We start from the raw sequence: 14,946 nt of genomic DNA on the forward strand, positions 1-14,946 counted from the left end.
CAGCTAAAGGTAGACAAGCAGCAGTAACCAGTTCAGTGTTGATGTATGCTTTTAACCTTTGTAAAAACACTGAGTGATCCTGAACAGATGTGAATTTCAACAGGAAGACTGAGGACTTTAATCAGGCTGATGCACAAATTTTTCTAGGTTTCTCTCCTCTGAGACACCAAACATTACAGAAAGGAATGAAAGGACAAGTTGCACTGGTAACTGGGGTGTGATTAGAATAGTCTGAGTCTTTTAGATTCTGAAAAAATACAGATAGAAAAATGAACATTTTAGCACTGTATTATAAATTAATTTTATCTGTCTATTCTATGACAGTTCTATCAGCTAAGTATTGCTTAGCTTTTCAAGTCATTAAAATAGACTTGAATCTTGAATAAAAAGAGAGACAAAAAGAAATAATTATTATTAAAACCCTGAGGCCAAGGATATCAGTTTTATTCCCTGAAAAACAGTTTTATAGAATATGTTCATAAAAATCGTGTTATCGTAAAAGTTTGAAGTAATGATATGGCATATCTTTACTTCTATACCCTCCCCACAAAAAGAAAATGAAACAAATCAAGTTTTGCCTGAAAGGGGATACTAAGGTACTGTGCATTTTTACGTGGTCAGTCACTAGCTCCCTGCCAGCTGGTAGTTCTAATTATGTCCTCCCCGATACTGGAATCTTCGTTCTTTCCACTTTTCTCTACCTCAGAGTCTCACCTGTTCTTTGCAGCCCAGGTTTTACGATTGTCTACTTAGTCTTTAAAAAGTGTGTGTGTGTATTAATGTGTCATGAACTGAATCTTTGATACTAATTCAGTGTATCCCACAAGATACAGGTGTGTTGGCCTGTCTGTTCTTCAGTGCACATCAGTCACACTGAGTTTAGCATTCTGTAACTTCTAATGAAAACAAAAGTAGTCCCATTCCTAGTTTTAGGCAGTTCAATATCAGTATGGATCTTGATAGGCTTAATAGGGCTGGGAAAACCGATAATTTTTATTCACTAAATAACTATTCTTAATAAATATTTATTGTTTATTAATGATCAATAATTCATAGTTAAATAGCCAATAATTTATTCAAACTGATCATCAGTGTTCTTTTTGTACATTCTTTTTATCAGTCACTGGAAAGATGGAAAGATTTTTTTCCTTTGATTCCCTCTTAATGATTCTATACGTCTTATATAACGGCATTATTATTCACAGAATCATAGAATCATCAAGGTTGGAAAAGACCTGTAAGATCAAGTCCAACCGTTAACCAAACACCACCATGCCCACTAAACCATGTCCCGAAGTGCCACGTCTACACATTTTTTGAACACCTCCAGTGATGGTGACTCCATCACCTCCCTGGGCAGCCTGGTCCAATGTTTGACCACTAAAAAAAGAAAAGGCAAAACAGAGCCCTTTGTTATTGTTGTCAAATATTTTCAGAAGGAAACAATTTATTGAAAAATATTACTGGTTTGATGAAATGTCCTTTGCTTTCGAAGGCAAACACATGATATTGTTGTATTGTTTTATTTTACATTCTTTCTGCAAGGTAAGGCTTCATTACAATGTGTATATAAAAGGCATATTTATCTTACGCTGGACATAATTTTTATATTGCCATTTCTTCATATTCCCTTGCTACTTTATCTTCTGTTTTCTTTCTAACCAAAGAGGCAGATACTGCTGTCCTATGAATTGTCAGTGGACTCTATTAATGATCCTTTTCGAAGACAGAGGTTAATGAGTGCAGCCACTGTTATTACAGATAATTTACGTAAGTCATTCTTCAGTGCTTTTCCTATGGTGATTGTGTAACTTGACCTAAGAGATCAAAATGTCACAAACAGTCAGCATTATTTTAAAAGTCACTAGGGGAAATTATGCTGCAATCAAATGTAAATTTCAGTAAAATAAATATTCTCGTATCTCACGTAACTGCAACTCTAACTTGCAATTAGCAAGGGTAAATCATGCCTGACCAACTTGATTGCCCTGTACAATAAAATGACTGGGGTTTGTGGATGAGGGGAGAGCAATGTTTTCATTTACCTTGACTTTAGCAAGGTTTTCAACACTGCCTCCCACAGTATTTTTTCATCCAAGGTAGGGTGTTAGGGTCTGCATGGGTGGACACCAGCTGGACAAAAAAACGGTTGGATGTTTGGGCTTCAAAGTGTCTGGTGAACAGGTCGTGCTCTACCTGGAGGCAGGTAACATGTGGAGTACCACAGGGTGTATCCTAGGACACATCTTGTCCTAAGTGACCTGGAGGAGGCAACAGAGGGATTGCTCTTAAATTTTGCAGATGACACCAAATTGGGGGGGAACCACTTGATAGACTGGAGGTAAGGGCTGCCGTCTAGAGGGACGTAGGCTAGAGGAATGGGCCAACAGGAGCCTTATGAAAATTCAACCAGAACAAATGTTAACTTCTGCATATCTGCAAGAACCTCTTGCAACAATACAGTCTGGGAGCTGGCTGGCTGGGAAGCAGCTCTGCAGGGGAGGCCTGGTGGGTCCTTGTGGGCAGTGAGCTGAGCATGAGCCAGCAACATGCCCTTGCAGCAGCAATGGCTAACAGTATCCTGAATGATATTAAAAGAAGTATAGCCAGGAGAAAAGTGATTATCACCCTTTATTAAGCACTGCCAGACCACATACTATGCCCAGTTTGCCCCCCAACCCCCTCAGTACAAGAAATACATTGAGATCAGTAGAGGACCACCAAGCCAGGGGCTGGAGCACCTGCCCAGGGCTGGGCTGGTTCAGCCTGGAGAGAAGGTTTTGAGGGGAAGTTAATATCAGCCTTCCAGTGTGTAGGAAGACATTATCAAGAAGATGGAGCCCGGCTGTTCACAGTGGTGCACAGTGGGAAGGTGACACAACAGACATAAGTTGAAAGAAGAGAGCTTCAAACTGTGTGTAAGGAGAAGCTTTCACCATGAGGACAGTCAGACAGTGGGACAGGTTATGCAGTCTCTGACCTCATGGCTGACCCTGCTTTGAGAAGGGGCTTGCACTAGAGATCTCCTGAGGTCCCTTCCAACTTGACTTATAACCCTATCCTCAACTATGGACACCAAGATACGGGGGATGCCCTTCTTCATTTTATCCTGGACTTTTTTCATCCCATGCTGCGTCTGTGACTGTGCAGATGCAACTTACAGAAAACAAGTTGTCAGTTTTCCCAGAGACAGTTAAGTTATTTCTCCTTAATGCAGATCCTTTATCATCCTTTAGTAGTGTAATAAACATGTGAAGAGGTGGGTAATATGTGTTTCTGTAATTATGAGATTTATCAATGGTGACCTTTAAATAGCTTGTGATTAGTTTGTGTAGGATGAGTGAAACAATTTTTTTCAATTATGCCATTCTGCTCACATGAGATTGATTTTTCTTTTCAATCTTTTCTATGACTGATTGTCTTTTTCTTCATACTAGGAAATTCCACATAAGATTATTTGTATGTCACTTTCCCTCTTTGTCATTTAGAACTGCAAGAGTCAAAACTGAAATGCCCTTCACTATGGAAACGTTTTGCTCAAAAGTATCTAATTTGGAATTGTTGTCCATTCTGGAGAGCAGTGAAAGAGAAGGTGAAATTGGTAATTTTGGATCCATTTGTTGATCTCTTAATCATGGTTTGCATTATTGTGAATACGTTATTCATGGCTCTGGAGTACCCCGACATGCCACGCAATTACCAACAAATGATTTTTATAAGTGACAAGGTAAGTTAGGTCTATGTTAGAGTGAATATGGAATTATAAAACCATATTTATACTGGGACAGTCCCATAAGGAGACATATGTTTTCAGTGACTTTTTGCTGATTTTCTTTTTCCTCTTTCCAGGTCTTCACCCTGATTTTTGCTGCAGAAATGATCTTGAAAATCATTGCTTTAGATCCTTACAACTATTTTCAGCAAAAATGGAATATTTTTGATAGCATAGTTGTTATGGTTGGCCTAATAAGCTTTAAAGAAAATCTGTCATCTTTCAGGCTGGTAATTATCTCTTTATTCTTTTCTGAAAGTACATGTGTTGTATAGATTTGTAAAAGATTACAGTGAAATACTCTCAAATTATTTTAATGATGAATCTGTTAAATCAGTTCTCTTTGTTAGTAGATAGTAAGCCAACATGAATGTTTAATTGGAGTGAATATTAAATGAATATTCAAGAATACATTCAATATGTTTATTATACTGTGTATATTGGATACTGCAAATCCTCTGGCACAGTGCGCCCCTTGGAGATTTGACCTAGCAGAGAGTTTGGTGGTTCCCTCTTCGGTCTGTACAGTGGCACTGCTCAACTACATTTCAGATCTTCAGCTGGGAAAAGATATTACCTGAGTGTTTTCATGAGCTTAAGGATAGCAAAGGTTCCTTCACAACTTTTCCTTTTGAGTTGAGATTTGTAAAATAACAGCTTTCCTCAAGGCTTAGACATGGCCTTGAGATCTCCTCAAGGCTTTCCTCCATCTTAGGGAAAAGGAGGAGTAGCTCTGAGATGTCTATGTATAATGTTACTTTTTTGCTTACATCTTTACTGTGTATTTAGAATGCTAAATTTACTAATTAATTCTAAAATATTTCGTAGCTTTTCAGAGTCATCGCACCTAGGAATTCAGTTGGATTCTGTTTCATCTTGTGTATCATGACAGAAAGATTTTATCAGCCCTGAATGCTAATTTGACTAAAAATATCCTTTTTACTCATGAGGGTACATAGACTAGATCCCATCTGGCTTTTCAGATCCTATTTTAAGTCTGTTGGGTGAGAGGTAGAAAAAATCCTTTTTTCAATTTTTGTCTGATTACATTTGATTTAGTCTAAAATGCAGTCATTTCATAAGCCTTGTCCAAGTACCTATAAGCCACTTGATTAGTATTACTATTATTATTATTGCTGTTAATACTAACAGACTTACACATCCTCCTATCTAACTTAGCACAAACCATTTGAAAGCTTCCTTTGGCAGTTCTCTGTTCTCAGTAACATTAACCACCTGAGCTGAAGCACAGCGCTTTTGGATTGGAACAATTAAAAACCTTTCTTTGGGGGAAAAATTATGATGATGTTACTGAAGTAAGGACAGCGTGATAAATGCAGGGTCTGGTTTTCATGTGTGCTGTACTATCTATGCAGTGTTCACCACTCACATTGTTCTCTTGTGTTTTATTTTACAGCTCAGGATCTTCAAATTGGCAAAGTCCTGGCCAGCCTTAAATACGCTTATGAAAATAATTCTAAACTCAGTTGGTGCTTTGGGTAACCTCACTCTGGTTTTGGTTATCACTGTATTTATTTTTGCTGTAGTAGGAAAGCAGGTTTTGGGCACTTATTATAAGAATAATTACTGTAAAATAAACACCGATCAGCATTTACGCTGGCATATGAAGGATTTTTGTCATTCATTCCTGATTATATTCCGAATATTATGTGGAGAATGGATTGAAACCATGTGGGAATGTATGGAAGTGGCTGGAAAAGGGCTATGTCTTCCCATTTTCTTGCTGGTCCTGGTGATAGGAAACCTGGTGGTGAGTTTCAAGCTATTTTTCAGTCCCTACTGAATGCATCCAGTTATGCTGACATCTTTTTTTCCAAGGCAAACTTTATCCTTTGAAGACTATTCATGCTATTCTCTTTTCTGGATGTTACTTAATATATGTTTTCTTCTGTCTTTTTTTCCTTTCCCCTGTCTTTCTCTTTCTCATACAAGAGGTATCGGCTAAGCAAAATACACAAAATTATTCCTCCTACCCAGGGTATAGAAATGCAGTGCTTTTGATAACTTGGTGTCTGATTTCTTCATCTTTTGTGTTGCTAGGATCAAATAACCAAACTGTTCACTGCTTTTAATGCTTACCAGTTTATCCTTATATTATCAAAAGTTTACAGTACCTAGATTTTCTGGTTTCTGTGACATATACTAGATCTAATGTATGTATACCGGAAGATGAAATCTTTCATCTGCTTGGTTTGTTGGTCTGTACCAGATCCTTTTTGAGGGTGTTGATATTAAAATTTATCTTTGCCTGCTGTTTTTCGACATATCTACCTCCTCGTACATTATGAACATCAGAGCATTTTAAAATATATTTGATATACCCAAACCCTTCCTTCCAGGAGCCATATCATACTATATTAATATTCCAGTAGAATAGTAAATAATTGCACTGCAGTGGTTGATGAAAGCGAGATTGAGATTTTTTTATCTAATAAGGGTTTTCTGAAATGTCTTTTCTGTTAGCAGTAGTGTCTCCAACTTACTTTAACTATTTTAAGGTGCTCAACCTATTCATTGCCTTGCTGCTGAGTTCGTTCAGTACTGACTCCTCAATGGGACAAGAGGAAACTGGACAAGAGACTAAATGTCAGATTGCCATTGCACGGATTCACAAGGGCCTGCAATCTGTGAAAGGCAGAATTTTGGATTGTTGTGGCAAAAGAATGAAACGAAGCCTGAAAACAACAGCCAAAAAGAAGGCTTTGGTGAAAATTTCTGCCAAAGACGTAGAGGAAAATAACTATGCCATGACAGATGTTGGAAAGTATATAGACAACAATTGCTTTGACATTGGGTATTACAATACTGAAGAGAGTTCCTCAATAACAGGGAAGTATGAAGACTTTTTAATCAGTCGTGGTACCTGTGTTCCCATTGCAGTAGCAGAGACTTACACCAATGAAGGTGGTGATAAACACAATGTATGCACAGAAATAGAATACAGAAAACAGGTAAGGAATATTAATATTTGAAAATTTATTGTAACTTGCATCTGTAAATGTAATCTCGAAGACTCAACAGTAAATGTTATCCCTTCTGTCATTTCTACCGGTTTACTTCTTCTGTTCTTCTAGTAGCTTCAAAATGCAAGAGCTACCAAATAGTCTTAGTTATTCAATAAGATGTTGAATATCCACTTTTTCATCATTCTCCTCATTGATAGCCATAATTCTGCTTCTCTCTGTTTTGTTTCCATTTATTGCTGTCAATTGCTAAATGAAGTTTGATTAAGACAGATATTCTTTCTTTTTGTCTCCTTTGCCTTACAGATGGCACCTGGAGTTTTTGGAAGGCAGGGCTCTTCTGTTGCTTATATGTTGCTTCTCAGTTGCATGGAATCCAAAGGGAATGCAAATAAAAGCTTAGCCTTAAAAAAATGATTTCTTAATGGTATTTTAATCCCCTATTTACCTGTATGATACTTTGAACTCCCCTTTATATGTCTTGATTTTGTTGTGTTGGGCAGGATTAAGCTCAAGTCTTTCTGCATGTGAGTGAGGCATTTATACTGCCGTGATGGTCAGTAACAGTGTGATTAATTTGCAATGGTCAATAACGGTGCAATTAATTTGCCTGTACATAGGCATTTAGGGTTATTTGAGATAGTTCAGGTGTCTGTCACATCCACGTGGGTCTGACAAGTAAGACACAGGAGCTATAGGAACTCTTTTTGGCATTGGAGGCCAGGGTTATGTAGAAACACCTCAGACGACGCTAGGTATCAGCCACAATTAGATTACTCTGTTTAGATATCTGAATCTCAAGATTCCACATACTACTCACCTCATAGATGTCAAGTGCTGGATTGTCTCATACGGCTTCTAAATGCGCCTCCAAAAAGGTGTCTGTCAGTTCCTGTAGATCCTGTGCAGTATTTAACTATGCCATGTGTATGTCTTAGGTACCCCTAGGTATCTTAAAAGACATTAAGCAATTTAGGGCAAGCAACTGAATTAAACCCTTTGTGTTCTCACTGCATTCAGTAGTGTCCCTTGCTGCATGTCCATATTACTTGTATGTTGCCCACTTTTGCACTTCATGTTTTCTCCCATTTTGCTTTCTTGATTTTTTTTTCCTTATTTTTGCTTTCTTTTCTTCTCTCTAATGATGTGTTATAGTTTTAATAAAATGGAATTTTACCCGATTGCTTTGAGGAGGGTGATGTGTCTTAATGAAATTCTGTTTGTGATGGCATCGTTACTTTTAAGAGTGAAGTGATTGCTTAGAAAGGATATGAATGCTGGTTTGAGTTCCATGATCTAGCTGCAGAAATGCATTTTAGTTCATAATCCTTGGGTCATCCTCTGAGATTCTTATTGCCATATAAATATTTTTGCCTATAGAAGATAAGGGTGATACCTTTTAGCCCATTGACAGTACTGCAGCTGTGGATGAAACAGCCAGCAGTACTTTCAGCTCAGCGCACGAGGACCTCAAGTTAATTTATTTTAGAAGTCTGCCTTATTCACAGGCACTAGTAATAAGAAGCAGCAGGCTCAAATATACCTTCCCTGCAATCTTTTGTCAGCAGGTGAACCAAAAAAATATTAACCATTCTCAGACCCATACAAAAAGAAGTACCAACAGAAGCTGGCTTGTACAACAGAAGAATGAGCTATTTTGCAGGTTCTTCACATGAAGTAAGATAGAAAGCCTCTTACAGAAAGTAGCTTATGATTTTCATTTAAGTCTTTTTACTAATTTCTGCTTATTTCTCCAGCTACCACATTCAAGTAGGCATGAGTTTTTCTAAGATGTTGCAATTGTGCTCTTTTTCTTCACAGGTAAAAGTGATGGTGTAAGTGTGTGGCAATATGGGGTTTAGCTCATCTGAAAAACACACCCAAATGTGTGAGCAGCAAGCTCAGGTGGAATATCAGGCTTTGATGACTATACTGTACCTAGATTAGCTTGCTAAAGGTTGTATTTTATGAGTGACAGTTGTGTTATGATTGTGATATCACCATATTTTAAATCTATCAGAACAGGTATTTGGGCTCAAAGTGTAGTTACCTAGTGTTATGCCATGACAGAAATGTCAAAAGCAGGTGCTATTTTTTGATGGATTATCATATGGTCAGTGTCTAGGTGGACTGGTAGGATCCATTTTCTATGGTTTTGGTCATAAGAGGACGCATCGTCAGTGGAATATCTTTGGACAAGTTCTCAAAGAAGCAGAAATTGCTGATCACCTTAGAATCATCTGTGGCTATTTGAAATCTGTTGTCCACAAGCATTTGACGACAGAAACTCTCCCTGCTGCTGTGGAATCTGGTATTGCTTGAAATTTGTATTGGCAAAAGGACTGAGAGATGATAGGGATCACTTAGCTCTTCTGCCTGTAACTAGAAACACAAGAGTATTGGGGTCCAGCTGCAAAGGTTGCTACTGAGCCAGTTCATCAAAACTTAGCGAATTGGATGCAGGAAACCTTCAGAGGGCTAAATGTGGATCTTGAGGAATGATACGTTTCCACAGTAGAACCACAGGACCATAGTATTTGAAGTCGAGGAAGAAACCATTCTTTTACATGCCTTTTAGGGATATAATTTAATTATCTGTAAGAAGACAAACATGCTAAATTTTGTGGATGCTTTAGATTCTGTTAAAGAATTTTGACTTTTAAGAATGACTGTCAGGAAGAAAAATGTGGAAAATAAACTGTTTTGCATTATTTCATGCAGGGAGACAGATTAAGACATAGAGAGCAGTGCCGGAGTTCAAGCGGCTTCAGTCAGATTTCTGGGACTTCTGAAACTATAAGTGGTTTTTCAGAAACACACCAAAAGAAAGAGCAAAAAGAGGTAATTATCACTTTTATCATCTTGTGGAATATGCTAGAGATGAAAATTGTCACAGCAGTTCTCTCATTCAGCAATGACAAGACAAGCTGGGATTTTCCCAAGAGTACAAGTATAATCCCTGTGAAGATGGTACATCTCTCCAGAGGTAATAATAGTTTAAAGCATGGAGGTTTGTCTCTCATAAACAGCTGTGGCTAACAGTGTAACTTAATATATTATTCTGTACAAAATAAGTAAACAGAAATTAATCAAGAAACACTTACTTTAAACATATCTGATACATACTATTCATTTTTATGGATAATTATGTTATCCTTGGATGCAAAAATTTGTTCTCTAGAAATGGTTCCCAAAACAACCATACATTTTCCGGTCTAGAAACTTATCTTATTCTAATACCATATAGTTCCACATCAAAAAAGGTGAAGAATCATGGCTTGCCTCCAATGACCAAGAAAATTAGATGAAAGTTCAGCAGCTTACTGGATTACTACCTTCAAAAGTCAAACCACTTTAGCATTTTCTGGTTTTAGATAAAGTTGCCAGAAGTTTTGTTTGTTATACATTATTTAATTTTATTAATATTAATATTAAAATATTAAAATGCCCATGAATTTAAATAATTGCTTTTTTGTCTATGTTGAAGATTCCCTAGGACTTAAGTTAGTCTAGAGCAGCATGGCTGTCAACAGAGGCAGTTGTCCCTTCTGGCTTCTCATTCTTATCCCTATACTCGTGCCTTCCCTTTCCATGTCATACAGGGCACTTATACTTCATAGCTGATAGATTGCTTTATTCCATTTTCTTTATACTTGTTTTCCTTATTGTCTTTAGTTTTTTAGGTGTGTAGGTTACCTACCAATAACTACAATTCTTTGGGATGTGTGGACCATATGTACATTTCTTTCCTGCTAGGCCTTCCCATCTTCAGGCCTTACCAGACATGGTTTGTATCCCTGAAAATGAGAAGAGAATTGGATTGGCATGAAGAAATCAGAGTTTTCTTAAAGAAAAGTAGTAGCATAATATAATCTGCTCTAAACATTTTCCTTCCTGCAAGTCCAATGTAGACGACTAGAAGAAACCAAGAAACTTATTAAATTAAAGCCATGGAAACAAAGAGTAGTGATTAGCCTTTTCTGTCATATTATTTGTGATTTTATTTTGGTAGTTCAGCAACATTAAGATAATTTATATGCTGCAGGTATTTTTTTGGGGGGGTGTGGTAAGTTTCATGTGTTTTAAATCTGGTAACCTTATCAATGAAAAGCAAATAAATTCTTTTCTTTGTCCTTCTCCTGTGCAGAAATGTGATGCTGGTAGCTATTCTGAAGCCAGCACTGTGGATCCAGTTATTCTTCTGGAGATGTTTCCCCAGCCTGAGAAGTCACACCTACCTAAGGACTGTTTTACAGAAAGTAAGAATCTTATATGTATTGCGGTGACACCAAATGAACCAGTATTCAAAGATACCTGTTTGGAAGATTTCGAAATTGGCAGAAACTATATGCCTGAGACACTTGTTTATAAACATAAAAACTCAAATAAATGTACGTGAAGCCAGCACAGAACTGGAGCAAGGTTGGGATGCCTGAACACAGGTGTTTAGTACTATATGAGATGCCTGACAGCACGCAAGACAACTGCATGAAGCTCGCAGAACCATCACGGAAGCTGTAGAATATCCGAAGAGGCCTAAAATGGTTCTAATCACCTGTGCTTAGGTAGCAAAATGCCATCTTTGGAGTGTTATTCAGTCTTATATTGAGGCATCGGACTGTAGGTATCTGTATATGAGCAAAGGCACTCAAAGCACTTCTGAAGGGGCAGCTGGAGGTCAGTTAGGGTATGTATGTCGGTACCTGGTATCTTAAATGGCACTTCAACTGAGTTTGTCTGAGCTCCCAGTACAGTGGATGAATATCTGGTCAATATAGTTAATGGAATTCAGAGAACTGTACAGCTCATCCCAGTGTGGACACCTACCTTTGATTGCCTGAACTGCTCCTTAGACTCCATCAACTCTCATGGTTCAATCCTACTGCCTTTGCAGATTAATGAAGAAGTGTGTTTCTGGTGCAAAACAGTGGACAGAGAAGCTAGTCGTAACGTCTCTACTGTGCAATCAAGTGAAATAATCAATAAAAATTTACTAAACTACTAGTAAGGCAGTATCTTTTTTCAAAACAAAAATAATAAATGCAGAAAATAAAATAAGCAAGTTTTTTAGATAGAAGTAATGGCTTTTTTGTGTCCACAGACCCTTCTGCAGAAGGGCTTGTGGGCACAAAAGCTTCTCTGCTTTTCCCATGTATGAGTTGCTCTATTAAGAGAGATTAATTTGGCCTACAAATTTTGTCTTTTCTTTAGCTTTAGATCATTTCAGCCACGGCGTCACCCCATAGGTAATACAGCACATTCTTTGTATAGTCTGTAGAAGCTCATTTTAAGATGTCTTACACTTTGTAGATTCCATGTCTCCACATTTTCCATGGAACCAATATGCTGTTCTTTCTCTTTTCAGGTTGTGTTGAATGTTTCCCGTTTTGTGTAGTGGATATCACTAAGTTTCCAGGCAGAACTTGGTGGAAATTTAGAAAAACCTGCTACAGAATTGTTAAACATAGCTGGTTTGAAAATTTTATAATTTTTATGATAATATTGAGCAGCGCAGCACTGGTAAATTTAATTTAATTTAATTTCTAAAATTTTGAATTGATGGTTGTCAGTAAAGGAAAAGAATCATGTTACTATATTTTATTGCTTCTACTCTCACATTCTTTTCCTCAGGGAGAGACAAAAGTATAATAAACATATCCCTTAGAAGTTATAAGGCTCTCCCCCACTTGGATAAGATACTTAAATATACGGAATCATAGTCTCCTTCATAGTTCTTAATGGAACATAGTTCTTCACTTACTTGTGTGCTTAATTGGGAGGCTAAACCAGGGTCTGAAATTCCTCAGCAAAGCTTAAAAAAATGAAAGTACTTCTAAATTTGTAAAGCAGACTAACTGCTCTGTAAAAATTTAGATTTAAAATCATCCAAACATTAAGATGATCAGAATCTAAAAGTGAAGATGGCTGTAAACTGGTGGGTGACTTAATGTTTCATTGCTACTCTGATAATATCCATTTCTACTAAAGAATAATGGAAGTTTTATTTGATTTGAAAACATATTCACTAAGTCCGCTGAAAGTAATTTGTTAAATAAAACATTATATAGTGCAGAAGAAACATAAACAATTAGTGTGAAAGTGATCTATATGGTAGATGTCAGAATTTTCCAAATAAAATCTGTTCTGTGTGCATTAAGGTTAGGTTGTCCACTGAACCATAGATTTGAACTATCTGCTTTACAATTTCTCTGGCAAAATCTCCAAGGGAACTCCCTGGGATTCCCATGAGGGCTGCTCCGTACTCATGTGGAACCAAACTGAAGTAAGGAAGGAAACTGAGTTATTATTTAATGTACTCTAGGATGTGGCTAAACTGACCACAAAACTAGTTGGTATCCAGATGCAAAATAACAAAACAATAAGGATTTCTTTTCATCAAAGATGTATTGTGGTGTTGAGAACTTTGATTTCTAAGATACTGTTGTCCTCTTGCAAAAAGGGACTGGCTCATTTTCTGTTTGTTTATAAAGTTGTTTGCTGATATGGAATTTCCTGAACCAGCTAGAATGAAGGGGTACCATACCATCAGGCATGTCCATGGCTTGAAAGTGAATTAAATGAGATGGTGGTCAGAGAAAGAATCCATAAAAAAGTATGCAAAGAGTGCTCAGTGCTCAGAGCAAAGGAAGACTAAGTAGTCAGAAATTTGAAAAAGCATCACTGCTAATGAATGGGTAATTTGACTAGTAGATGGAAATCAAGATAGCCAAGGTTAAACAGTAAAAAAGACGACGCTAATTCTCAAACTTGCTCAGAAAAAAAGTAGGAAATAGTAAATAGGTTTACGTGCATGAATGCCCGGAGTTCTCAATTACCCACAGTCAAATCACTCGTCCTGTGGACACAGTGACAGCTCTGCTCTGTAGACATTTCTCCTAACTGTAGCACAATTGAATGCCCACTGCTTCCAAGACCACTTAGCTCCAGAAGCAGTATTACTGTTTTCTTATGCTGCAGAGCAGGAGTGCCTAAGTTTTACGAGATTGTTGGTAACTATACATAGGAGCATCTCTGCCCCGTGTTTTTTCAGTAGGAATATAGAACGGAAACATAGCAATGATTTTACGTGACTTTATTGTTTCAGGTCTCACTTGATCTAAACACCTGGTTATGCTCCCTCTCCCCCTTATTGGTGGCCTTTTAGACTGGGTTTAGCATGTCATAAATACAGGGGAGCAAATCAGGTCTGCTGTAATACATACCTAAATAATCATCTTCTCCCAGAGCACTGGAGACACATTGCAGAGGCACTTGGGTGTTTCTGCAAGAAACATTTAATGGTTTAATGTGACTGGTGATAACTTGTAACTGTTAAGGCCGCTGTAGCTGAGCTAATCCTTGCAAAACCATTGAGGTGTCTTTGCTACCATGCAAAGGTCTGTGGACCATCTGGGTCAGTCTCCCATGTAACACAGCCTGCTATTTACTTAGAGGGTGTTGACTGTTAATGAACTTATTAAAAAATAATATCAGAACAAGAGATTTCAGAGTCAGGTAAGGAGCTGTTAAGTGAAGAGCTGATGTAGACTGAAACTGGATATGAGCTAAAGTTTTGACACCCTTTGTTTGGCTCCTGACCTTTGTCACAGACTACAGCCATGTGACTTTGGGCAAATGAGCTGATCTCTCTACGTTTCATTTGCTCTTCTATAAAATAAAGATGTTGTGTTCCGACATCCCAAGGATGTGAGATGGTGTATTCCTCTTGAGAGGACAGACTCTTAAACTTCTCATTCCAACTTTTTTACTCCTCTCATGGCAAGAAATAAGACAGAAAATTAGCAGCTGCGGAGGCAATGTCAGAGAAGGGGACACAGATCTAAATGAGGATAAGAGAAAAGGAACTTCTTAAATGCCCTGATGTGCTCTAGAGACATGTTGAGCTCTTGAGACGGAGTGTGAAAGAGAAGGAGCCAAGAGGAGATTGAGTAATTTATATCTAGGAATTGTAGGGTGTGGGAAAGGGTGTGGTACAGAGTAGCTTCTGATATATATACGTAAGTAAGAAAAATTTTAAGTAAAAGTAATGACAGACATGGATTTGTAAGGGGGAAATAGTAGTCGTGAAAATGGATGGATAGATCATTAGAAATGTTGGCCGCAAAAGAGAAATGGAGATGGAGCTATAAGGTATGGGAGAAATGGATGAAAGGAAGAATAAAGACATTG

The 14,946-nt window shown here is 37.6% G+C and overlaps 1 protein-coding gene across 1 annotated transcript in view; it reads left to right on the forward strand.

Annotated features, from left to right (window-relative positions):
- LOC104252052 (sodium channel protein type 5 subunit alpha) overlaps positions 1-14,946 on the forward strand; it is a 48,680-nt gene that overhangs the window by 20,226 nt on the left and 13,508 nt on the right. Inside the window, exons 11-17 of the mRNA XM_059818781.1 lie at positions 1,668-1,770; positions 3,489-3,727; positions 3,850-4,002; positions 5,190-5,543; positions 6,292-6,744; positions 10,904-11,015; positions 12,122-12,276. Of these exons, the coding sequence (XP_059674764.1) occupies positions 1,668-1,770; positions 3,489-3,727; positions 3,850-4,002; positions 5,190-5,543; positions 6,292-6,744; positions 10,904-11,015; positions 12,122-12,276 (1,569 nt within the window). The remainder of the gene's footprint in view (positions 1-1,667; positions 1,771-3,488; positions 3,728-3,849; positions 4,003-5,189; positions 5,544-6,291; positions 6,745-10,903; positions 11,016-12,121; positions 12,277-14,946) is intronic.

Source organism: Gavia stellata, chromosome 6 (genome assembly GCF_030936135.1).
Source record: "Gavia stellata isolate bGavSte3 chromosome 6, bGavSte3.hap2, whole genome shotgun sequence".
Lineage (NCBI taxonomy): Eukaryota > Metazoa > Chordata > Aves > Gaviiformes > Gaviidae > Gavia > Gavia stellata.